Source organism: Zingiber officinale, chromosome 5B (genome assembly GCF_018446385.1).
Source record: "Zingiber officinale cultivar Zhangliang chromosome 5B, Zo_v1.1, whole genome shotgun sequence".
Lineage (NCBI taxonomy): Eukaryota > Viridiplantae > Streptophyta > Magnoliopsida > Zingiberales > Zingiberaceae > Zingiber > Zingiber officinale.
Window position 1 is genome coordinate 130176864 of NC_055995.1, and position 26110 is coordinate 130202973.

General features: G+C 32.8%; 1 protein-coding gene across 1 annotated transcript; it reads right to left on the reverse strand.

Annotated features, from left to right (window-relative positions):
• Nucleotides 1-3625: 3625 nt before the first annotated feature.
• Nucleotides 3626-4532, reverse strand: LOC121987879 (SKP1-like protein 1). Its single transcript, XM_042541590.1, has 2 exons — nt 4242-4532; nt 3626-3799 (listed from the first exon to the last, which is right to left on the reverse strand). Exons 1-2 carry the CDS (start codon nt 4530-4532, stop codon nt 3626-3628), a joined length of 465 nt encoding a protein of 154 aa, XP_042397524.1.
• Nucleotides 4533-26110: the final 21578 nt, after the last annotated feature.

The window sequence follows — 26110 nt, forward strand, 5'->3', positions numbered from 1 at the left end:
AACAATTCATTTAAAATTTTTTACTTAAATTTGTAATTTATTAAAATCTTGTAATTAAAGAACAATCAATTGTAATCAAGTTAATAAATCAATAATAATTTTTAGGAAAAAAACATCTTTTAATTTTAATATATTTATATTAAAAAAATATTAAAATAACGTCTCATCTTAATTTTTCATCTCAAAAATATTTTTCATTGTATTATAATATATTATCATAGTCAAAATTACTCTAACAAATAAAATTACTATGACATTAGTTAAAATTACTCAGATGTTAATCAAAATTATTCTAGCGTTTGTTGAAATTGCTCTAATATTATCGTAAATCAAAATTATTACAATGTAAACGATTTTGATCAAAACTGGCACTATTAGCAATTTTGTTAAAATTATTTGGTCAATGATGATATTTCAAATTTTGCAAGAGAACTGATCTATATGAATTAAACCATCTCTAAGAAATACTTAGTGAGAGAATGAAAAGATTCACTTTGTGCATAAAAAAATATATAATTTACTAACAAGAACCTTAAACATACTTCAAAAAAATCATGGAGGCTGCATTCAACCGTGAGATTTGCCCTCGTTTCTTCATGCGTAGGTAATGTGACCTCAAAAGAGGACTTTCACATTACTTGATATATCAGTGTGATAGAAAATTCGACCCTATCTATACAGATACTATCCCAACATAACTCAAGTTGAATGACCCCATTGACTCCCGGATGGGTCCACTAACCCCCTTGAATAATGTTGGTGTCTATATAATTTTGGTCATGCTACATTTGCTAATGGGCTCTTGTTCAAGATGTTTTAGTTGGAATCTCAAATGAAATTTAGAATATTTAAACAAAAAAAAAAGGAGATCCAATTAAAAGAGACAAGTAGTTTGATATTCCGGTATTTTTTTTAACTTTTTTCAATTGACATAGGATTAAAATAATTAAAAAACTTGATTTATCATATTTTTTTTTTCTCTTCTCTTCTCTACTTGCATATACAAAGATAGGAAAGACTAAGGAGAAGTTGGCATGCATTGGAAGAGCCACAACACCTCATGTCAGTCATGTGTATAGGTTAAGCATTCAATTAGAATCTAAGTGATTCACATTATTCGAAATCAAATAAATTGAATTATTTTTAAAACAATTAAACTAATCAAATTTTGTTATTAAAATTAAACAAATCAAATTTTATTGGAAATTGAATTAATCAAATTTAAAAATATTTAAAATGTTTAATAAAAAAATTTTTGGTCTAAGTATTTTTAATTTAGCTAAGTGTTTTTCAAAATAATAATTTTCAAAACATTAAGTTTTTCTAAGTTATTTTGAAAAGCTAAGTCATTTTTCAAAATCTAGCTAAGTTTCCGGTAAACCCTAAAATCACTTTAAAGTTTTGCTCGATTTTTTCTTTTTCTTCATTAAATCTACTTTCAACACTATAAACTTTCCAATGCTACCTTTCAGGGGGAGCTAAAAATTCCTTATCTTTACAACCATCTCTCTGTTTATTTTTTTTTATATATGACAAAGGGGGAGAAGAAAGTGAAAGTTAAGTAATAAGTGATTTATTTAAGGGGGAGATACAACTTGATGTTCTAAGTTGTTCTAAATTTTGCACTTAATTTTACACTTAATTTCTTGAATCTTGATATTGCATTTATGTTGTTTAAATTATGTTTTACTTAACTTTGAATTTTATTGCCATAATAAAAAAGGGGGAGATGTTTGGTGCGGGAAGCATCTGACGATCGAACCTAAGTTTTGATAATGACAAAGGATTTAAAGTTAAGATTATTTGTGGTCTAACATATTTGAATGAGTTTGCAGGAAAGTCCTAAGTGTACTTAGGCAAAAGTCCTAGCTGCGGTTAGACAGGTGAAAAATCCTAGGGGGTGGTAACCTTAGGTCCTAGGGGGTGGTAACCCTAGGTGGAAAAGTCTTGGCGAGTTGAAGGCTTCGGGCAAAAACCCTAGGTTCGGGGACTCTAGGCGAAAAGTCCTGGTGGTCGCGGACCAGGTGAAAAGACTGGACAGGTCGTGGAGCGAACGCCCAGCAGAAAGTCATGGAGTCTCGGGCGCTGAGCAGAGAGTCCAGTCGATCTGGAGGACCGAGCTAGCAACAGGTAAACTCTCCTGAGAGGAGTAGGTGAGGACGCATTCCCCTGCAAGGGAACAGTAGACGTCGGTTCGACCTAGAGTTTTGACGAAACTCAAAGTTAGAATCGGACAGTCAAAGGTTGTCGTAATTTCATATTATATGTATATTATTTTTGCCTAGACTAACTTTGTATTGCAGAAAATAAGGGTTGGAGAAAGTTGGTCCTACCGCCCGGAAGGGGTCTGGGCACTTGGAACTGGTCCAGGCGTCCGGAGTCAGTCCAAGCGCCCGGAACCCAAAAGTTATTTGCAAGTCGATGTGGCGCGCGCGGAGTGGCCAAGCCACGTGGTCCAGGCGCCCGGAGGTGTTCCGGACGCTCGGAACAACATATAAAAGTAGCCTCAATCAGAAGCTTCAAGACAACACAACAAACGACTTTTGCTTCTTCGAGCTGCTCAGAAAACGCCTCCTCGACGCTCAAAAGTTGCTCCGACAACCATCGCGCTGAAGATCCATATTTCCTAGTTATTGGTATTCTTTAAAGTTTGTAATTAATTGTAATCAATCATTGTACTTGTACTTATTCCGGATTGATTAGTGATTGCCCATTGAAAGCACTTTTACGTGTGGGCCTTGGAGTAAGAGTCACCACAAGCTCCGAACCAAGTAAAACTCTTGGTGTTAGCGATTATTTTTTCTTTACTTCTATTCCACTGTGTATTTCCGAAACATAAGTGAAAGCCACGAATGTTATTCACCCCCCCTCCCCCCTCTAGCACTTTTGATCTTACAGTGCACTCACTTGTTTTAAAGGTTTAAAAAGAACAAATTTTTTTTTACATACACATTATTCAACTCCTCTCACGTGACTAACGGTTCTACAAATTATATTAGAGATTTGTTTGCTTTGAATTGATGACAACTACCCATCAAGTAGGGGGTTTCTCCTATTATTTTCTTTCTTTTTCACCTTTTCCAATTTTTAGTTTTTCGATTTAGTTCAAATTAGCAACGCAATGGTAATAAAATGGGAACTCTTATTAAATGGGTCCAGATTCTTAATTAAATACTAAAATATATTAGGATAGAGCTACTTGAATGTTTATAATTACAATGTTTCTATTTTATTTATGGCATTCATCATGCGAAATGGTTCTTCAATCAAATTAAATCTTACTAATGAGAAAGAATCTTACTAATCCTCCTAATGAAGGAATTAAAAAGGCGTTTAATGTTATAATATAGATATGGTCCACCAATGGCATAAAGTCTAATGTCTAGGCTCTATGGACATTAAAATGATTAAAATAGTAATTAGAAGTAAATTAAATTAAGAATGATTAATGTTAATGAGTTTATATTTGATAAGTAAGCATTACATCAAAAAAAAAATCATATCTGACATTCGAACTTGGAAAATGAAAACAATGAAATATAAACTTCCAATAATGTTAATATTACACGAATATAATAAGTTTCATCAAACTGAATATAAGTTTTTTCATCAACTAATGCAAGAGTTATTCGGAGGCCCATTGATTTTCCTTACGAATTTTTTCCTCTTCTTCAGGGGTGAAGTCGTTCTTGATATTGAACGTCTTACGAATCTCTTCAGGAGTCTTTCTCGTAATCATATCAGCTACACTTTGGCATAACAAATCCAGCAACCCCTTAATGTCCATGTAATTTGCAGCCTGAATATCAATACAAAATAAATCTTTAGAAATCATAAGAAATAAAATTACAATTAGAGTGTTGGATGAACTAATAATAAAAACCATTTTATGCATATGTTGATAACAACTTCCACGCTCGTAAAACAACACCAATAATTGTTTTTAAATTAATGAGCCTTCAATGGCTCCCTGTTCTCCTCTATCTCCCCCTTACTCAAATCCGTCATACATAATTTCACAATAATCCAAAAATTCCACTACTTCCAACACTAAATTGAACAACCTTAACCTTTGACGACAGTAAACCAACTCCAAAGAGTTAAATTGTTTTCCAGAATTATCAAACAAAAACAATGAGAAAAAAGGTTAGCCGACAACAAAATTCTTAACCGAACAAAAAGATAATTAGGGAACGAATAAATTTGAAGGGAAAAAGGATATGAAAAATATCGAATCTCACCATCATAAGTTCGAATAGGGTGGCCTGGTCGACTTTAACGAATTTGTCATCCCAAGACTTGAGTTCTTCCTTGTCATCGGACGACTTGGCAGGATCATCGAGAACGTGCTTCTGGCAGTACTCAATGATCATGACAAGGATCCTGGAGGTGACGTTGGGGAGGGGGATCGTGTCCTCTGCACAGTCGAACTCGACCATGTGCTCGATGGTCTTGGACACCATGGCCACCGCAACGTCCACCTCAAACGCCTCGCCGTCGGAGCTCAACAGGGTGATCTTCTTCTTGTCCATGGCAATCGGCGAACGGAGGAAGCGATCGTTCAAGGAGACAGAAACCCTAAACGAGGGAGAGAGAGGATTCGAAACAACCGACGAAGAAGATTAAAGAGTCGATTGAACCACAATGGCAGGCGGGGCATAGCATTATATAGTGATCGAGGAGGGCAGTTATTGCCGCGAAAAAGTCTCTGGCAATTATTGAATTCGTATTTTGAATTAGTAAAACTTTATCATTATAATTCATAAATCTAGAAAAAGAAAAAAAATATTTTGTTAAATACGGACGATGATATAAATACCATATAAACTTAAAATTTACTTTAATCGTACAAATTTCCTTAACAATTCATTTAAAAATTTTTACCTAAATTTGTAATTTATTAAAATCTTGTAATTAAAGAACAATCAATTGTAATCAAGTTAATAAATCAATAATAATTTTTAGGAAAAAAACATCTTTTAATTTTAGTATATTTATATTAAAAAAAATATTAAAATAAAGTCTCATCTTAATTTTTCATCTCAAAAATATTTTTCATTGTATTATAATATATTATCATAGTCAAAATTGCTCTAACAAATAAAATTACTATGACATTAGTTAAAATTACTCAGATGTTAATCAAAATTATTCTAGCGTTTGTTGAAATTGCCCTATTATTATCGTAATATCAAAATTATTACAACGTAAACTATTTTGACCAAAACTGGCACTATTAGCAATTTTGTTAAAATTATTTGGTCAATGAAGATATATGAAATTCTGTAAGAGAATTGATCTATATGAATTAAACCATCTCTAAGAAATACTTAGTGAGAGAATGAAAAGATTCACTTTGTGTATAAAAAATATATATAATTTACTAACAAGAACCTTAAACATACTTCAAAAAAATCATGGAGGCTGCATTCAACCGTGAGATTTGCCATCGCTTCTTCATGCGTAGGTAATGCAACCTCAAAGAGGACTTTCACATTACTTGATATATTAGTGTGATAGAAAATTCGACCCTATCTATACAGATACTATCCCAACATAACTCAAGTTGGATGACCCCATTGACTCCCGGCTGGGTCCACTAACCCCCTTGAATAATGTTGGTGTCTATATAATTTTGGTCATGCTACATTTGCTAATGGGCTCTTCTTGTTCAAGATGTTTTAGTTGGAATCTCAAATAAAATTTAGAATATTTAAAAAAAAAAAAAGGAGATCCAATTAAAAGAGACAAGTAGTTTGATACTCCGGTATTTTTTTTTAACTTTTTTTAATTGACATAGGATTAAAGTAATTAAAAAATCTTGATTTATCATTTTTTTTTCTTTCTTTTTCTTTTCTCTTCTCTTCTCTACTTGCATATACAAAGATAGGAAAGACTAAGGAGAAGTTGGCATGCATTGGGAGAGCCACAACACCTCATGTCAGTCATGTGTATAGGTTAAGCATTCAATTAGAATCTAAGTGATTCACATAATTCGAAATCAAATAAATTGAATTATTTTTAAAAAAATTAAACTAATCAAATTTTGTTATTAAAATTAAACAAATCAAATTTTATTGGAAATTGAATTAATCAAATTTAAAAATATTTAAAATGTTTAATAAAAAATTATTTGGTCTAATATAAAAATTTTAATTTTTATTATTATTTAATAAAAATTTTAATCTATTAAACTTAATTGATTTTTAAAACTTTAAAATTAAATCAATTTAATAACATATGTTTAAACAAAAAACCGAACGTAAGGATAAATCAAACTAAATTTCCAAATTAATTTAATTCAATTGATTATTTCAATTTAATCCAAATTAAATTAATTCAATTCAATTGATTATTTCAATTTAATCTAAATTTTGTCAAAATGTATGTAACAATTACCAAATGAAATTTTCTTAATATTGACCTAAAAATGTTAAATTTTTGGACTGTCCATACTTTTTGATTTACTATAATAGTTAGTGGAAAATTTCTATAAGATCAATTAAAATTATAAGTTGGACACCTATTGCTAACTATATAAAAAATAATTTCCTTTTCATTACCATCTTGTTGATATTTTTTTATTATTTGGTAATCCAATTATCATATTTTTCTAATCGATTAATTTTGTTTATAGATCTTCCAACAAAAGTTATCACGATAAATTCAGAAGTATATCCTCGAATGGACGGGAGAGGAGTTTTTGTGATGTTCTTCTACAATACAGAATCCTTGGTCTATGTGAGGAAAACTTAGGTATCCTTAAGTAAATGACTGAAATCCTATCCAAGAAAGAGACCCAAGTCATAATAATTCGGCTGACTTGTTTTTTCCTTAAAATTTTTTTATCTCTAATGGGCCTTTTAATATGTAAAGCAAGAGTACATTGTAATTTCTTTAGTTCAACAAAGAGCATATCTCGGTCTGAACTTCAATGAGATGCTGGCCAGCATACAGACGAATCTGTCCCTTTCTCACAACAAATAGCTTTAAAGCATCCGAATTTAGTGCCTCTGTAAGTTCCTGCAAATGCCAATCATCTTGATACAATATCATGCATTTCCGAGAAAATAATTCATAGTTCAGCTACATTTATTAGCATTAAAAAAATTGCTTTGTGCATTGTCAATTTTTAAGATACGGCTACAAAGATGGGCAAATCTTATACAACCTCTAAGAATTAATTTTTGTTGCATCAGTGAATTAGTCGAACTGTTAACTTTGGGAAAAGAAATATTGTATTTTGAAATAATCATTAATCCTAACTCTAAAATGGTAGGAAATGGAAACGTGTGAACGTGTCCACGTTGCCCACTACTTTTAATAGAAAAAGTCCATTTTACCCATGAGATAATCCCACGTTGCCCATTACTTTTAATGGAAAAAGTCTATTTTACCCATGAGATTATTGGTGCGGTTAGTATTAACGGTTTAACTCAGGTTTTGATGAATGATAAATTAGGTTAAGTTAGTTGTGTTGGTGATCTAACACTCTGATCAAGTGTGCAGGAGAAGTCCAGACAAGTCGACGGGCTGACCGGATGTCTGGCACGAAGCCCAGCTAAGTCGACGGGCTGACCGGATAGCTGACACGAAGTCCAAATGGGTCGACGGGCTGACCGAACATTTGGCACGAAGTCCAGCTAGGTCGACGGGCCGACTGGATAGCTGGCATGAAGTCCAGACAGGTCGACGGGCTGACCGGATGTCTGGCAAGAAGTAAGTAAAGGTAAGTCACTGGAGGAGAGTGACTATGAGGACACGTCCCAGTTAAGGGACAATAGATGTCGGTCTAGCTTAGGTCCATTTTGGATCCCTAAATTGAGACCCTGACTAGGTTCTGGTCTCGGGAAGACAGGACCTAAATCATAAATCTATATAAACTGTTTATGCATATATTTTTATAACTCTATGTTGTAGATACAAATGTAGAGCTTCGAATTCTACACGCGTAGCAACTGACAGAGCTTGATTTTGAGTTCTGAGTCAAAAGTTATGATCATCGGAAGATTACTGTGTCAAACAAGTAGTTGGACGCGTCTGGGATCAGCCAGATTCAAACTCTCCTCATCTGATCCGAATTTTTGGGATCTGATAAGCTCTGGAGACTCCTCCAAAGGGCTATAAAAGGAGGGGTTGAACAAGCTTCAAACATACAACCCTCATACGTGCTTCAAAGTATCCAAACGACTTTCCGACTGCTCTGAGCTCCTGCTACGAAGTGGCTGCACTCGATGATTGCTCCGAGGAGTTTCGATCACGCTCGGTAGATAGACATCAACACGAAGTGCTTCATCTTTTGATCCTTAAAAGTGTTGATAAAATTTCCTTTATTGTACTTAATTATTATAAAAGGCAAGTGCAGTGTGTTGCACTTGGCTTCATTCTTATTGTACTCGATTTTCTCTTCCGGGGGTACCGGAAGAGGTTTTTAGTGGATTGCCCATCGATAGGTCCGTGGGACCTGGGCCTTGGAGTAGGAGTCGCTGAAGGCTTCAAACCAAGTAAAAACCGCCTGTGTTATTTTTGGTGTTACTTTTCGTATTTACTTTCTGCTGCGTACACTCGTGTTTTAAAAATCGAAAAAAAATGTTTTTCAAAACCATGTGATTCACCCCCCCCTCTCACGTGCGTCATGATCCAACAAGTGGTATCAGAGCAGGTACCGCTCTGATTTGGTGCAATCACCAATCAAGCAAAGGGGGGTCTTTTTAAAGAAAAAATTAGATATCGTTGGTCTTTAAAATAAAGACAAAATATTATTTTTGAAAAAAAAAATTATGCCTTTCGTTTTTTTCCCCTCTAAAATTATTTTTGAAAAATACATCGTTATCTTTTCACCATCGCTTAGTATGGACAAAATATTACATTTTCAAAAATTTGAAATAATATTTTTTTATTGATATTTTTTTTTTGAAAGTAGTGAAATGCTATTTTTTTCAGCACTGCTAATCCAAGACCAAGTCTTGGGACTTTTTCTCTGTTTCCTTGTGTGCAAGACCAATGTCTCTTAAAGAAGGACAGAACCCCCACGAGATACCACCATACGTTGAAGAAGATTTCAACTACTGGAGGCGAAGAATAGAATATTTCTTAGGAAGCTTAGATTTCGATAATGTGCTAATATTGAGAAAACCTTCTCAGGACTCAGAATGGAACGAAAATGTAAGTAAACTTATTTGTAATGTTTTACCTAATAATATTTTATGCAGACTAGAAAAGTACAATAATACATATGAGCTTTGGACCTAGTTGATCAAGCTTCACGAGACGCCGATGGAACTAGAGGATCAAGTTAAAATCGAATCCGGACTCGAGTCAAATCCAACGGAGAAGCCCACTGAATTAGGGGTTGCACTCAAGGTTAGTGATATTTACCAAAATACCTCTCCTAATAGTAGTTTAAAAAATATGAGCATTGATTTGGTTATTTCTGAAAATATATGTGAAAATAATGTAGTTGACAATAATTACAAAAATACCCCTAGGATATTATCTGATAAAACAAATATAATTAATTTAGATAATTCAAAAAATCTGAAAATAATTAATAAACCTAAAAATTCAAACTTAAACCTAAACAAATATGAAAACTCAAATGATAGAGTTGACAAGGTCAATATTGATCTAGATAAAATTAATAAATTATTTAATAATCTAGACAATATTAATCTAGAAAATCCTATCCAAACCCAAGATAATTTAATTAAAAAATAAATAAAGTTTAATGATAAGAATAATCTAATAAATTCCACTAACTATATCAACTTAAAAGACAAAGAAAATATAAAGATCAAATCAAATACTACACTTTGATAAAATCAAAACTAAATTTAACAAAATTAAAATTAAATGTTAAAGATAACATATTAAAGAAAGATAATCTGAAAAATTCAAAATTAACAATTAATAAAAGGTTAAAAGATAAACCTTTAAGGAAATATAATTCAAACACTTTAATTAATTCAAATTTAAAAATTAATAAAAACTTAAACATTAACACTAATCTATTAAATAAAGATAATTCAATTAACTTAATAAAATTAAAAGAAAATTCAAATATTAAACACACTCTCTTAAAGAAAGATAATTTGATCAATTTAATTAATTCAAAATTAAAAACTTAAATATAAATTACAAATTAAACATTAAATTTTAACTAAAACTAAATTATACAAGAAATCTTAAAAAGAAAAATCAATAATTTAGGGGGAGGATCCAGAACAGCTGACACCTCCAAAAATAATCTACCCGGCAGGGTAACCAAAACTAACCTACTCGACAGGGTAACCAAACATAAACCTACCCGGCAGAGTAATTAGGATTAGAGTAAAAGGGGACAAGGTTTAACTTAACCTACGGTACTGGTGAAGTTTTGGATGATAGTACGTTAGGGAAGTTTAGTCTATGCATGTCTAGGAAGATATGGCTTCGACCTGGTGCATTTGGCTAAGTGGAACTAGCCGAAGCTACCCCTTATGGATCCTGACCAGTTAGACTAAGGTTTTGTATTAAGTTCCGTGGATAGAACTATTTGGAAAACCTCGAAGGCTTGGTTACTCTAATGATGTCCAGGTGACTCACCATAGCCCAGAAGTTTATCCGAAAAATACCTATTTGTTGAGCCCAAAGCTAAACCTAAATCTAATACAAAGTTAAACCAAACCCTAAAATTGAATTAAATTCATCTCACAAAATTATAAGATTCCTTGATCGGGTGAGATGATTAAAATTAAAATTAAAACTAAATTAAATCAATTAAAATTAAAATTAATTAAATTAAAACTAAATTAAAATTAAATGAAATTAAATTAAATTAAAATTAAACTAAACGAAATTAAAAATTATTTTAAAAATATTTTTAACTTAAAATTATTTTAACTAAAAAATTATCTTAACTTAAAAATTATTTTAAAAATTATTTTAACTTAAAAATTATCTTAAAAACTATTTTAACTTAAAAATTATCTTAACTTAAAGATCATATTAAAAATTATTTTAACTTAAATATTATTGAAAAACAAATTAAAATTTTTAAAAATTATTTTTAAAAACTTTAAAAAATATTTTAAAAATTATTTTAAACTTGTTTTTTTTAAAAAAAATCTTCTAAAAAATCATTTAAAAATTATTTTAAAAATCATTTTAAATTTTTAAAAAAAAACATTCTTTTAAAAATTATTTTAAAAATCATTTTAAAAACTTTAAAAATTCTTTTTAAAATCATTTAAAAATTCTTTAAAAAATCATTTTAAAAAAACTTTAAAAATTATTTTAAATTATTTTTAAAACTTTAAAGATTCTTTTAAAAATTCTTTTAAAAATAATTTTGAAAACTTTAAAAATCATTTTAAAAACTTTTAAAAATCATTTTAAAAAATTATTTTAAAAAAATTATTTTAAAATTTAAAAAAAAACATTTTAAAAATTATTTAAAAAAATCATTTTAAACTAATTTTAAAAATTCTTTTTTTTTAAAAAACTTTTAAAAATCATTTTAAAAAAAACTCTTTTAAAAATTATTTTAAAAAACTTTTAAATCATTTTAAAAATTATTTTAAAAGTCCTTTTAAAAATTATTTTAGTCTCTTTAATTAAATTAAAATCTTATTTAAACTTAAAATTTTATTTTTAACTTAAAATTCCCTTTTTAAAATTACCTTTAAATTTTATTTTTAGTTTCACTTAAAGACTTAAAAAATTATGTTAAACTAATCAAAACTAAAACTAAAATTAAGTTGAAAATTTACTAAATTAAGTTAAATTAAACTAATTAAATTATGTTAAACTTAAAATAAACCAAACGTAAAGTTAAATTAAAATTAATTCTTAGTCTATGTTACTTAAATGTAATTTAACAACTTGAAATTAACAAGTTGTTTAATTTACCTAATTTATAAAAAAAAAACTATGACAGTTAAGTTAAGTAAAAACTTTAAAATTAAATTTAAAACACAAATTAAAACTTTAAAATTAAAGTTAAAACGTAATGTTAAATTAAATTAAACTTAAATTAAAACTTAACATTAAAATTTTAAAGTTAAACTAAATCTAAATTTAAAACTTAAAAGTTTACGTTAATTTAAAATTTACAATTACACTTAAATCGTTTTAAAAATTATATTAATTTTTTTTTAACTTTAAAAAAAATTAAAATCTTTTAATTTAAAAATTAGTTTAAAAAGTTATTTTAATTTAAAAAGCACTTGTAAACTTAAAGTTAAAATAAAAAAAAAATCAAATTACAATAAAATATGTTAAACAAAATCTAAACCTTAATTATATTATTAACAAATAATTGAAATTTGATTAACTTAAAGTTATAAACATAATTAAACACTTAATAAGTAAATAATTGAAGTAAGAACTTCAAAAATTAACTGTAATCTAAATTAAATTTGACCTTACATTAAACAGTTAATTAATACTTAACCTTAATTTAACTCAATAAATATTAATTTTAACATTAATAAAAATCTTAATTTCACTATAATTAAATCATAATTCATCACTGTTAACGATTGATTCAAAATTAAACCTTAACATTGTTTAATAACTTTAATATTAATTCTAAACTTAGCTAATCCTAATAAATTCAGAGGGAGTATCAAATTCAGGGGGAGAAATAAAGTAAGAGAAAATAATAAAAAAAAATCAAATTCAGGGGGAGATTCACATCTTTTTACATTTACTTAAAAAATTATTTCCCTAAGTTTTTTTTTAACTTCTTAGATTTTTTTAAAAATTTCTCTTTAAAATTTCTTTAGAAAATCCTACCTAAAAAAACAATTATCTTACTTTAAATATTTTTAGCACTTATTTTCAAAAGCTTTACTTTAAAATAATATCAGGTTCAGGGGGAGGAATTAGTTAAATATTTATTTTCCCTTTATTAAAAATATTTTAAAATTTGTGTTTAAAAAATGTTTTTCTTAAAAATTTCTTTTTGAAAACTAACTCTTATAAAAACTAAGTTATTTTTAAAAGACTTAGATCTTAAAAAGTTTTTTTAAACTTAGTTGGAAAAAAAATTTGAATTTGAAAATCAAATTTTACAAACTTAGCTTTCAAAATTAGATTTTTCAAACTTACTCTTAAAAGTTGGACTTTACTTAATTTTGAAATTATGATTTTTCAAACTTAATGTTGAAAATTATGTTAAGCAAATAGAAACTTAGTTTTGAAAATGAAATGTGAAAATCTAGTTCTGAAAATTTGATTTTACTTAATTTTGACAAATTTGATTTGAATGTTAAATTTTACAAAAATTAGTTTTGAAAATTGCTTTGTTATTGAAAATTAGATTTTTCAAAACTTAAGTTTAGGTTCACAATCTAAGTTTTTCAAAATCATTTTCCTTAATTTTGAGAATTGAATCTAGCTTACAAGTTGACTTCACTTGTGATGTTATAAATTAGACTTTACTTAGTTTTGAAAATCTGAATTTTGCATCATGAGTTTTTACTAACTTATTTTTGCAAATCTAATTTGTAAAGTTTTACTTAACTTTACTATCAATCAAGATTTTTGCAAAATGAGTTTTATAAATTACTATCAACCTAGTTTCGAAAATCTTACTTTTATAAAATTATCTTTGTAATACTTATGTTTGAAAAGTATGTTTCAAAACTTAGCTATTTTACAAAATTAGCTATTTTTTCATAACTTAGCTATTTTGAAAAGGTTCAGAGATATTTTTAAATCAAAAACCTTTAATCATTCAAACTCCCCCAAGTTAATCTGACTCATGCTTGTATCTTTTAAATTTATTTTGTATTTATGATTACTTCCATGATTGTATTTGATGAATGCCAAAGGGGGAGGGTTAGGTGGTTAAGTTAGCTAAACCAAAATTGAAAATACAAACTAACTTAAAAACTCTTTAAATGCTTGTTTTTACTTGCATATTTTTCACTAACGTAACCAGGTTGTCATTATATCAAAAAGGGGGAGATTGTTGGTGCGGTTAGCACTAACGGTCTAACTCAGGTTTTGATGAATGACAAATTAGGTTAAGTTAGTTGTGTTGTTGATCTAACACTCTGATCGAGTGTGCAGGAGAAGTCCAGACAGGTCGACGGGCTGACCGGATGTCTGGCACGAAGCCCAGCTAGGTCGACGGGCTGACCGGATAGTTGGCACGAAGTCCAAATGGGTCGACGGGCTGACCGGACATTTGGCACGAAGTCCAGCTAGGTCAACGGGCCGACTGGATAGCTGACATGAAGTCCAGACAGGTCGACGGGCTGACCGGATGTCTGGCAAGAGGTAAGTAAAGGTAAGTCACTGGAGGAGAGTGAATATGAGAGCGCATCCCAGTTAAGGGACAGTAGGCGTCGGTCCAGCTTAGGTCCATTTTAGATCCCTAAATTAAGACCCTGACTAGGTTCTGGTCTCGGGAAGACAGAACCTAAATCATAAATCTATATAAACTATTTATGCATATATTTTTATAACTCTATGTTGTAGATACAAATGTAGAGCTTCGAATTCTACACGCGTAGCAACTGACAGAGCTTGATTCTGAGTTCGGAGTCAAATGTTATGACCCTCAGAAGATTACTGTGTCAAATAAGTAGTTGGACGCGCCTGGGATCAGCCAGATTCGAACTCTCCTCATCTGATCCAAATTTTTGGGATCTGATAAGCTCTGAAGACTCCTCCAAAGGGCTATAAAAGGAGGGGTTGAGCAAGCTTCAAACATAGAACCCTCATACGTGCTTCAAAGTATCCAAACGACTTTCCGACTACTCTGAGCTCCTGCTACGAAGCTGCTGCGCTCGACAACTGCTCTGAGGAGTTTCGATCGCGCCCGGCAGATAGACATCAACACGAAGTGCTTCATCTTTTGATCCTTAAAAGTGTTGATAAAATTTCCTTTATTGTACTTAATTATTATAAAAGGCAAGTGCAGTGTGTTGCACTTGGCTTCATTCTTATTGTACTCGATTCTCTCTTCCGGGGGTACTGGAAGAGGTTTTTAGTGGATTACCCATCGATAGGTCCGCGGGACCTGGGCCTTGGAGTAGGAGTCGCCGAAGGCTTCGAACCAAGTAAAAACCGCCTGTGTTATTTTTGGTGTTGCTTTTCGTATTTACTTTCCGCTGCGTACACTCGTGTTTTAAAAATCGAAAAGAAGTGTTTTTCAAAACCACGTGATTCACCCCCCCCCCCTCTCCCTCTCACGTGCGTCACGATCCAACAGAGATAATTCCCATTATAAAGGATGCATCCAAGGGTGGTTCAAAGGAAGTGTGTGTTGCGTTGATAAGACAGTGACGGAGAAGAACATCTACTGTGGGATTTGGTTCGTGGAATTATGGAGCTTTCTGATCCTGTGATCGCTCTTCCGACAGCAAGTCCAATCGTCGCCTATTGCAGATCTGTGGGAGATCGCTGTAAGTATTTATCGCTTACATTTTAATTCATACATTTAGATTGCTACAATGGTATCAGAGCGATGCTAGTTCTAAATGCATGACTTGGTAAAAATGCTGCCCTTTTGCTCCTGTTTGTTGCGAAAAAAAAATCTCCGATCGAGTGTGCTCTGTCGCCTACTACCAACACAGGGCGAGATTGTGTCCATGTCGTGATCTACCACAGTCACCGACGTCAAGAACAGTCGCTGTAATTAGGCCTCGAGGGAATACCCACGGAGTTTGTCTCCAATTTTGGTCGGAGTCGTGCCCATGGCTACCGCTAGCAGATTGTATCTGGCCTTGTGTCGTTGGAGGATGCTGGCAGAAACATTTTGTGGCCAGTGACGACATCTAGGTTGGCCGACAACGTGCTTATGGCCGCCTCTCGCGATATATATATATATATATATATATATATATATATATATATATATATATACGAATTTGATATCCTGCGCGCCCGCACAGTGCGCGACTGTGCGCGCGCGCAGGATATCACTGTTTTAGTTTTTTTTTTAATTTTTGAATTAAAAAAATAATTAAAATATTTTTAAAAAATTTTATTTCTAGGGTTCAGACTTTGGGTTATAGTATCAAAGCTATTTTTTTTTTTAGATTTTACCTCTAGGGTCAGACTTTGGGTTATAGTATCAAAGCTATTTAGGGTTCAGGCTTTGGGTTATAGTATCAAAGCTATTTTTTTTTTTAGATTTTACTTCTAGGGTTCAGACTTTGGGTTATAGTATCAAAGCTATTTTTTTTAGATTTTACCTCTAGGATTTAGGCTTCACAATTAGGTTATAGTGTTTGGTTTTAAAAAAAAAATTAAAATAAAATTAATTTAAGTATTTATTGAATATTGTAATATGTTGAGGGGATATATTAATATATTAGAAATTTATATAAGGAAATGCTAATTTTTTTAATTGAATTTTTTAATTTAAAATATTAAAAAAATAAAAAAAAACAAAGTTATTAATTGATCTCCTACGCGACGCGCACAGTCACGCACTGTGCGCGTCGCGCAGGATATCAATACTATATATATATATATATATATAAGTTTATTTTTTTATGCATGTATTTATATCAATGCATACGATTTGAAGAACCGATTCATGTTGAGTAAATGAGTTCATTAAATTATGTCTCAGTCTAATTTAAATTATTAGTTGGTTTAATTAAATTAGTTTGATTTAAACTAAAATTGATTTGCATTGATTTAATTGGACTTAGACAAGATATGATCAGGTGACTAGATTTGTTATAATGGGTCAAATTTGATCAAATAATTAGATTTATTCTAATGAGTCAGACTTAATCCAATGAGCATTGATTTGATCAAACGGACTTGAGTTTGATCAATAAGTCTGAAATTGGATGAAATCGGCTTAGATCAAATAGTAACAGAATATTGTTGGTGCAGCGGGCCAGCAAGAGCGGAGGAGTGAATTGCTTGAAACATAAAAAAAAATACCCTACTCGTTATTTCAACTCTTAAGATGCAATAATAATAAATAAAAATAAAATAACATAATTTAAAGAAGAGACTCAGAGATTGACTTGGTTACAACCTAGATAGTTGTTAATCCAAGGCGGTTGAAAAACTCACTCAGAATCTCCTTCTCTGAAGGCGGAGAAGCTTTTTACACAATAAAAGCTTAAGTAGTTGCTAGGACATTAGTACAAGAGTTGATCATTAATTTCCTAGCTCCATGGCCCTTTTTATAGGGCCTAGAAACTCTATCTTCGGCTTGAGGGCGCCTCCCATAAACATGGAGGGCGCCTCCAGCGTGGCATTTAGATAAAGTTTTATCTAAATGTGAAATAGTCACTTTGGATAAAGTTTTATCCAAATGTGAAATAGTCACTTTAACTGGGTTGAGGGTGCTCTCAAAGCCATGGAGGGCGCCCTCAATGTGGAGGGCACCCTCAATGCTGCAGCGAATAAATAGCTCCAACTTCTTTTCACTCCTTTTCTTCTTCCGAAGCTCCAATCGCTTGGGTGATTGCAGCCAACCGAAATAGGGCTCACCCGAACCCAATTTCTGGTCTTCTCCTCGAGCAGGCTTCCGCTCCGGCTTCTCGTCTCTCGAACGTCACATACGTTCTTCTCTTCCATCTGTGTACTCTTCTGCAGCTCTTTCATCTCTCAAATGCACTTAGTCTGTTGGCTCCCTTCCCGTGTTGTCTTTCTCGCCAGCTACGTCTTCCGCTTGACTTCTTGTGCTTCTAAGCTCCTGCACACTTAGACACATAGATCAAAACCAAATAGGACTTAACCTAACTTGGTTGATCACATCAAAACAACCACGAGGTCCAACAAATATAGGTATAGAAAATTCCTGTCCAATTAGATTGGTTCTAACGAGGACAATAGACCAAGCTTAGGATATGGATTCCTGATCGATTGGTTCAATGGGCCAGTCGACTTAGACTCCTGAAAATCGAGAAGATTTATTTTTCTTGATTTATTGTGTTGGTACTATGCCTGTATAAAATGAATTAAGCCAGTTTTGTACTGGTTAGCTAGTTTTGTACTGGTTAGTCAGTTTTGTACTGACTTATTTAATTTTAATTTTTCAGATGGCACGGACGATTAACACATTGACTCATTCCGAAGTGCGGCGAAACCAACTCAGGGAAGAAATTTAGGATATAGAGTATAACTTTGCTTATGGAGTCGACGGACATGTTGGATGGCTTGATGATCTATTTAATTTGGAAACTTGAGAAAGAAGAGTTTCCAGTCTTGGACAATTATAGGATATGGGTTTTGATGCGTTCATTGCCAGAGCATCTTAAGTTCATAGAAGACTGTATATGGGGTGTCATGAAGGACGCGTCACATATTCAAAATTGTGTGAGGAACTACTTCACCATATGGCTGAAGAGGATCCTGAAGAGTTCGAAGAGAACCCGGAAATGATCGAGGAAGATCCAGAAGAGGATCTGATTGTGGATCCGATAGAGAATCTTGAAACTGTCCCGCCTGAGATTACCCCAAATGAATCCAGGATGAAAGGGATAATGTTGGTCATTGCACTAATGTCTGTCCTAGTGGGAGTGGTGGTAGCCTATCTAGTTTATTAGAGTTCTATTATTATTATTGTCGTTATGTATAAACAATATTAGTCCATTTCATTCATGTTAGTTTGTTATATGTTAACAATATGCAACATATTTTTATGTTAATGATATGTTCATTCATTTATGCTATTTACTCTACATGATGCATGATACTCTTTGATTAGTTCATTATGAGTATAATATATAATAATTAGTTCATTAGTTGGGATGTGTGTAATAGTATTGATCAATATTGATTTGATTGGTCATACAAATGATGAGTGAAAATGTAGTTATCATTTGATTTTGTAAACCAACTCAAATTAATATTGAGTCAATCATAAATTGCATACATATGAATTACATTGAATACTAAATAATGTATTTATTTATGATAGATTATGGCAACCAAAAATATTATAGATGAACTCAACAAGGGTGAAAAACTTAATGGGGATAACTATAAGATCTGGCACCTCAGGATACAGTATGTACTTGAGGAATAAGAAGTTCTGGAGGCTGTAAATAAGGTTATGGTAGAACCTGTAGATGGTCCCACTACACAGCACAGACGAGATCTTGATGCCTATAAGGGATGGAAGAAAAAGGACTCCACTACAAAGGGCATATTGATTAGTTCAATGATAAATGACCTAGCTTTTGAGTATGAGTCGTATCTTTCGGCTCATGCAATCTAGGTAGCCCTTAAGGAGAAATACAGTGGAGTAAGTCTGAGCAAGCTTCGACAACTGACAATCAAGTTTGATAGTTACAAGAAGCATCCGAATGTATTAATGGTTCAACACCTCAGGGAGATGTCGAACATGATTCGAGAGCTTGAAATTGCTGGTCATGAGTTGACCGATGAACAACAGGGTCAAGTAGTTATTCGTTCCCTTCTAGATTCTTGGGAGACCATGAAGCAGACCCTAACTCATAGTGAGAGTATCAAGACTTTCACTGACATCTCACGCCATGTAAAATTAGAGGTGAAGAGAGTTGAATCCACAAGGATTTCTGGACTAGCCTATGTGGCTGTCGGTTCTATTGGATCATCTGGATCCATGAAAAATAAATGGTTCATGAAAGGGAAGGGAAAGAAGAAAGAAACTGCTACTATAGGACAGGGCTCGATCAAGAAGATAAGAAAGAAGACTGAAAAGAAACCTAAAAATAAGTTGACTTGTTTTAACTATGGCAAGAAGGGTCACTTCGCTCGGGAGTACACTAAGCCGAAAAAGGTAAATCCAAGTGTGTCTTCTTTTCCTAAGCATTTTGCTGCTAGTTCAGTGTTGTTAGTTGATTCTTATCCTTTGTGGATTATAGATTCGGAAGCAACCAATCATGTAGCTCGGGAACGAGTTGTATTTGTAGAGTACCGTTGGGTACCATCTGGCAACAAATGGATCTATGTAGGAAACAATGTAAGAGTTGAAGTCAAAGGAGTCGGTACTTGCAAACTCAACCTTCATGGTGGTAGTGTTTTATTTCTACATGATGTCATGTATGCTCCTGAAATTCGATGAAATCTTATTTCCGTTACGTGTCTTCTTAATTTAGGGTATTGTATTAATTTTCACAGCCGATGTGTTAAATCTAAGATTGACTCAGTGTTAATTGGATATGATTTTTTAACAAATGGTTTTATGGTTCTTGTAGAACCAGATGTCAATTATGTTATTGATGGTTGTTTTTCAAACATTACTCTAACTAGCGATGTAGATATAACTAATGAGGTTTGACATGCTAGATTAGGACACATAGGACAAGAACGTATGAATCGGTTGGCTAGAGAGGATCTATTGGGCACTCGGGCTAAGATTCACTTGTCTATATGTGAGCATTATCTTGCTGGAAAAGTAACTAGGAAACCATTTGATAAGGCTATTAGAGTTGAATCACCATTGCAGTTAATTCATTCGTATATTTGTGATCCAATGAATGTGAAGGCTAGACATGGAGCTTCTTATTTTATTACATTTATTGATGGTTTCTCTTGGTTTGATCATGTGTATTTGATTTCTCATAAATCTGAATCATTGGATTATTTCATTCGTTATATAAATGAAGTTGAGAATCAAACAGAAGTAAAGTTAAGACTTTACACATTGACCGTGGAGGGAAATATTTGTCTGATATGTTCAAGACAATATGTAATGATAGAGGGATTATTAGACAACTAACAATCCCTAGAATTCCACAACAAAATGGGATAGCTGAAAGAAAAAATATGACTCTTCTTAAAATGGTTAGGTCTATGATGGCGCAGGCTAATTTTCCTATCTCCTAATGGGGAGATGCATTATTAACTACAACTTATATACTTAACAAAGTATATTCAAAGTCAGTTCCATCTACCCCATATGAACATTAGATAGACAGAAAACTAGATTTAAGTAATCTGAGACCCTAGGGTCAGCTACATATGTTTATGATAGTTCTCACAAGCATGATAAATTGGGACCTAGGGGTAAGAAATGTATCTTTATTAGATATCATGAGACCTCCAAAGGTTATGTTTTCATAGGTGAGCAACTAGATGATGTTGGATCGAGACCATGCTAGAGGGGGGGTGAATAGCGTTCGTGGCTATTTCTTTCGATTCGTAAAACAAATGAGTAAAAGCGCAGCGGAATGAAGAAATAACAAACACAAAGAGACAAGGAGATTTACTTCGTTCGGAGCCTAAGGCGACTCCTACTCGAAGGCCCGCGATCCTTGATCGCTTTCCGTGGGCAACAACTATAAGCACGATAAAAATATTACAGACTAATTACAATTCAAGGCAGTAAACAGATTATACCGACAACAAAAACTAAATCTGAAGCTCCGAGTTGTCGGGGTGTCGTTGCAGCACTTTCTGGATCGAGTCGTTAGCAGCTTGTCGCAAAGAGATTGCTTAGAAGATTGTTATTCTGAAGCTGCACCTCGACCCTTCTTTTATATGAAGTTCCGGGCGCCTGGATCCCTTCCGGGCGCCTGGAGTGTGACGTGGCCAACCAACCAGGATGCTCCACGTGGCGAAGTCGCGGCAGGGATAAAGTTTGGTCCCAGGCGCCTGGACCTGTTCCGGGCGCCCGGACCTCCGGGCGCTCGGATCCATCCCGGGCGCCCGGACAACCTTTTTCCAGCAGGTTCCTCACCTGCAAACAAAGGTTAGTCCGAGCAAAATCCCCTGCAAGACAGTGTTAGAATAAGATAAAACATTGTAAAGAAGAATTGACAGTCTTCGGACTATCCGAGTCTGACTTTGGATTTCCAACCGGAAATCCTAGGTCGACCCGACGCCTACTGTTCCCTCTACGGGGAACGCGTCCTCACCTACTCCACTCAGGAGATTTACCTGTTGCCAGTCGATCCTCCAGATTGACTGGACTTTTGCTTAGCACTCGACGCTTCCGGACTTCCTGCTGGACATCCGCTTCCCGGCTAGTCCAGTCTTTCACCTGGTTCGCGACACCAGGACTTTCCACCTAGGGTTACCACCCCCTAGGATTTTTGCCTGAAGCCATCGACCTGCCAAGACTTTCCGCATAGGGTTACCACCCCCTATGACCTAGGGTTACCACCCCCTAGGGTTTTCCACCTGCCTAACCTCAGCTAGGACTTTCCTGAAATACTCATTCAAACATGTTAGATCACACACTAACTTAACTTTGAATCCTTTGCCATTATCAAAACTAAGGTTCGATCGTCAGATGCTTCTGCACCAACAATCTCCCCCTTTTTGATAATGGCAACCGAAATTCAATGTTAAGTAAAAATTATGCAGTTATATATAAGCACAAGAAGCGTGATATAAAAAATAAGCATAAACATAGCTCCCCCTTAATACAGGCTCCCTTTAAAATATTTTCTTTGAATTTCTATTTTATTTCTTTCTTTGAATTTCTCTACTCTCCCCCTTTGCCATATATCAAAAATGAGCTAGTTTTGAAAAACCTAATTTTTCAAGACAGAATTTTAGCAGAAAACCTTTTAACTTAGGCAAGGAGCGAGGTAATATAGCAATATTTTTCAAAATTTTTAACTTCAGAAATTTAACAAAGTTTTCAACCTCAGAAATTTAACAAAGTTTTCAACTTCAGAAATTTTAAGCAAAAAAAAAAAAATTTAACTTCAGAAATTTTCTAACAAAAATTTTCAACTTCAAAAATTTGCTAACATGATTTTCAACTTCAGAAATTTTAAAAATTTTAACTTCAGAAATTTTCTAAAAAAATATTCAACTTCAAAAATTTGCTAACAAGATTTTCAACTTCAGAAATTTTCAAACAAAATTTTCAGCTTTAAAGATTTTCAAGCAGGAAAAAAAATTTCTTGAAAGAAAATATTCAGGTTTTTAAAGAAAATTTCCAAAGGAAAAAAAAAATTTCAAAGCTTTAAATAATTTTCAAAAAACTTGACGAATTTTCGAAGAGGTTTCAGCTTAAATAACTTTTTAAGAAAACAATTCAGAATAGAGGATACTAGAAAATTTGGAGAAAGGTTTTGAAAGGACTGCTTTGACATGTGTTTCAAAATTCTTAAGGCAAAGGAGAAGTGATAACCTTTCTTGTTGATAGAATGTCATTTTGTTTTAGTAAGGTATCAGAGCCCTACAGTCCCAGTATGAGTAAAGATTTGTTTTGATCAGGTATCAGATCCCTTAAGTACAGACATGCTAAAACTTATTATTTCCTTCACCAATTGTCTAACCGTTTAGCTACTTGCTGATTGCCTAAAGGGCAACAATGTTCACTTGGTTAGTCAAGTCAAGTCAATTGATCCAGTTAGATTGTACTAAGGCTGGAAGACTTGATTTGATTACTGTTAATCATGTATTTAACGCCCAGACTCATATTGATGCACAGAAATAAGCATTCTTGAGTCCAGGCTGTACCCTATGCATCTCACATCGTTCTATGTTTTACAAACACAATCAAGGTAAACCTAGGTGTTTGTGAGATGCTCTGGCTGAGTCCTGGGGGAACATGATTTCTAGGGTGAAATCCTAGACTAAATCCAACTTTCGAAAGTCTAGCAAAGTGGGGATTTTGGAAAATCAGTTTTGCCTAGAAGTTATAAAAAAATAAGTAAGAATATAAAGTTATAGTATCTATTCTACCCAACACATACCTATTTGTCTTCTAAGTGAGCTGAACTCAAGTTCAGGTAAGGGTTTTGTGAAAATGTCAGCTAGGTTTGATTTTGACTCAACATAGTTGAGTATAATATCACCCTTAGCTACATGATCCCTTATAAAATGATGCTTCACCTCTATATGTTTAGTCCTTGAGTGATGAATTGGGTTTTTTGTTAGATTTATTGAACTTATATTATCAATTGAAAATTTTGTTTTATTATATTCTAGTTGATAGTCTTTAAGAGTGTGCATCATCCATAGCAATTGAGATGCGCATTCACCTAAGGCTATATATTCAGCTTCAGTGGTAGATAAAGCAACACAATGTTGCTTTCTACTTGACCAACTTACAAGACATTGCCCTAGAAATTGACAACTGCCACTTGTGCTTTTTCTATCTAACTTGCATCCAGCGTAATCTGAGTCAGAATAGCCAAGAAGGTCAAGGGTGCAAGTTCTAGGGTACCAGAGTCCTATATTTAGAGTACCTTTAATGTACCTAAGTATTCTTTTAACATGGGTTAAGTGTGACTCTTTTGCACAGGATTGGTATCTTGCGCACATACCTACTGCAAACAATATATCAGGTCGGCTTGCAGTTAGGTAAAGTAAACTACCTATTACACTTCTATAATATTTTGGGTCTACTGGTTTTCCTTTTGGGTCAGAGTCAATGTTGATGTTGGTTGCCATTGGAGTATTTATTATTTTTGAATTTTCCATACAGAATTTTTTAATTAATTCCTTAGCATATTTAGTTTGATAAATGTAAATTCCATCTTTAGTTTGTTTTATTTGTAAGCCTAAGAAAAAATTAAGTTCACCAACCATACTCATTTCAAATTCATTTTCCATTAATCTAACAAATTCTTTTAGAAATTTAGAGTTAGTGGATCCAAAAATTATATCATCAACATAGATTTGGGCTATGAAGATGTCTTTTTCTACAGTTTTTACAAATAGAGTTGGATCTATTTGACCTTGGTTGAAGCCTTTGGATATTAAGTGATTGGATAACCGTTCATACCATGCCCTAGGGGCTTGTTTAAGTCCATACAAGGCCTTTTTTAACTTAAATACATGATTAGGATTGTTTAAGTCTTCAAATCCTGGGGGTTGGCTTACATAGACCTCTTCTTTGATGAAACCATTTAAAAAGGCTGACTTAACATCCATTTGGTATAATTTAAACCCTTTATTTGTTGCATAAGCTAATAGCATTCGAATGGATTCGAGTCTAGCTACCGGTGCATAGGTTTCATCATAGTCTAATCCTTCAACTTGACTAAACCCTTTGGCTACTAGTCTGGCTTTGTTTCTTATGATATCACCCTGATCATCCAACTTATTTCTAAAAACCCATTTGGTGTCTATTATTGATTTATCTATGGGTTTAGGTACAAGGTCCCAGACTTGGTTTCTCTCAAATTGGGCTAATTCCTCCTGCATAGCTATGATCCAGTCCGGGTCAGGTAGTGCTTCTTCTATTGTTTTAGGTTCGATTTTAGAAATTAGGGCAATCTGACTATGGATTCTATAGGAAGATCTAGTTCTGACTCCTAGGTTTGGATCACCCAAAATTTGGTCAGGTGGGTGAGAAGTACTGGCCCTAGTTGGTCTTATAATTGGGTCAGGGGCTGGTTCCTCTGGTTTATTAAGATTTGGTTGAATTTCATCATCTTCTATATTTCTTGGATCAACATTCTCATTTATATTTGGTAAATTATTTTCTTCATCAAATATTATATTAGTTGTTTCTTCAACTTTTAGGGTGTTTTGATTGTAGACTCTATAGGCTCTACTATTTGAGGAGTATCCTAAAAATATTCCTGGGTTAGATTTTGGTGTGAATTTTCCTAAATAATCTTTAGTGTTTAAAATGTGAACTTTACACCCAATTATTTTTAAATAATTTAAGTTAGGAATTTTATGATAATATAGTTCATAAGGGGTTTTCTTGTGAAATTTGTTGATTAAAATTCTGTTTTGAATATGATTTGCAGTATTTATTGCTTCAGCCCAAAATTGGTGATTTAAATTATATTCATTTAACATAGTTCTAGCGGCTTCTTGTAGTGTTCTATTTTTACGTTCCACTAGACCATTTTGCTGAGGGGTTCTAGGACATGAAAATTCATGTAGGTATCCATTTATTTTACAAAATTGAGTAAATCTATGATTTTCAAATTCTCCCCCGTGATCACTTCTTATTCTTTTAATTTTAGTATCTTTTTCATTTTCTATTAATTTGCAAAAATTACTAAATATTTCATAGGTTTCATCTTTTGTTTTTAGGAATCTTACCCATGTAAACCTAGAGTAGTCATCAATTATTACTAAGCAATACTGGTTCTTGCTTAGTGAATTGGCTCCATGTGAATCAAATAGGTCGAGGTGAAGGAGCTCAAGTAACGAGTTGGTTCTTTCTAGATTTGTTGATTTGTGTGTTGACTTAGTTTGTTTTCCTTGTTGACAAGCATTACAGATTGAGTTTTCA

Coding starts and splice junctions, on each gene's coding strand:
- LOC121987879 (XM_042541590.1), bottom strand. CDS start 4,532: ATGGACAAGAAGAAGATCACCCTGTTGAGCTCCGACGGCGAGGCGTTT. Junction 3,800..4,241: donor CCCTATTCGAACTTATGATG/GTGAGATTCGAT, acceptor ATTGATATTCAG/GCTGCAAATTACATGGACAT.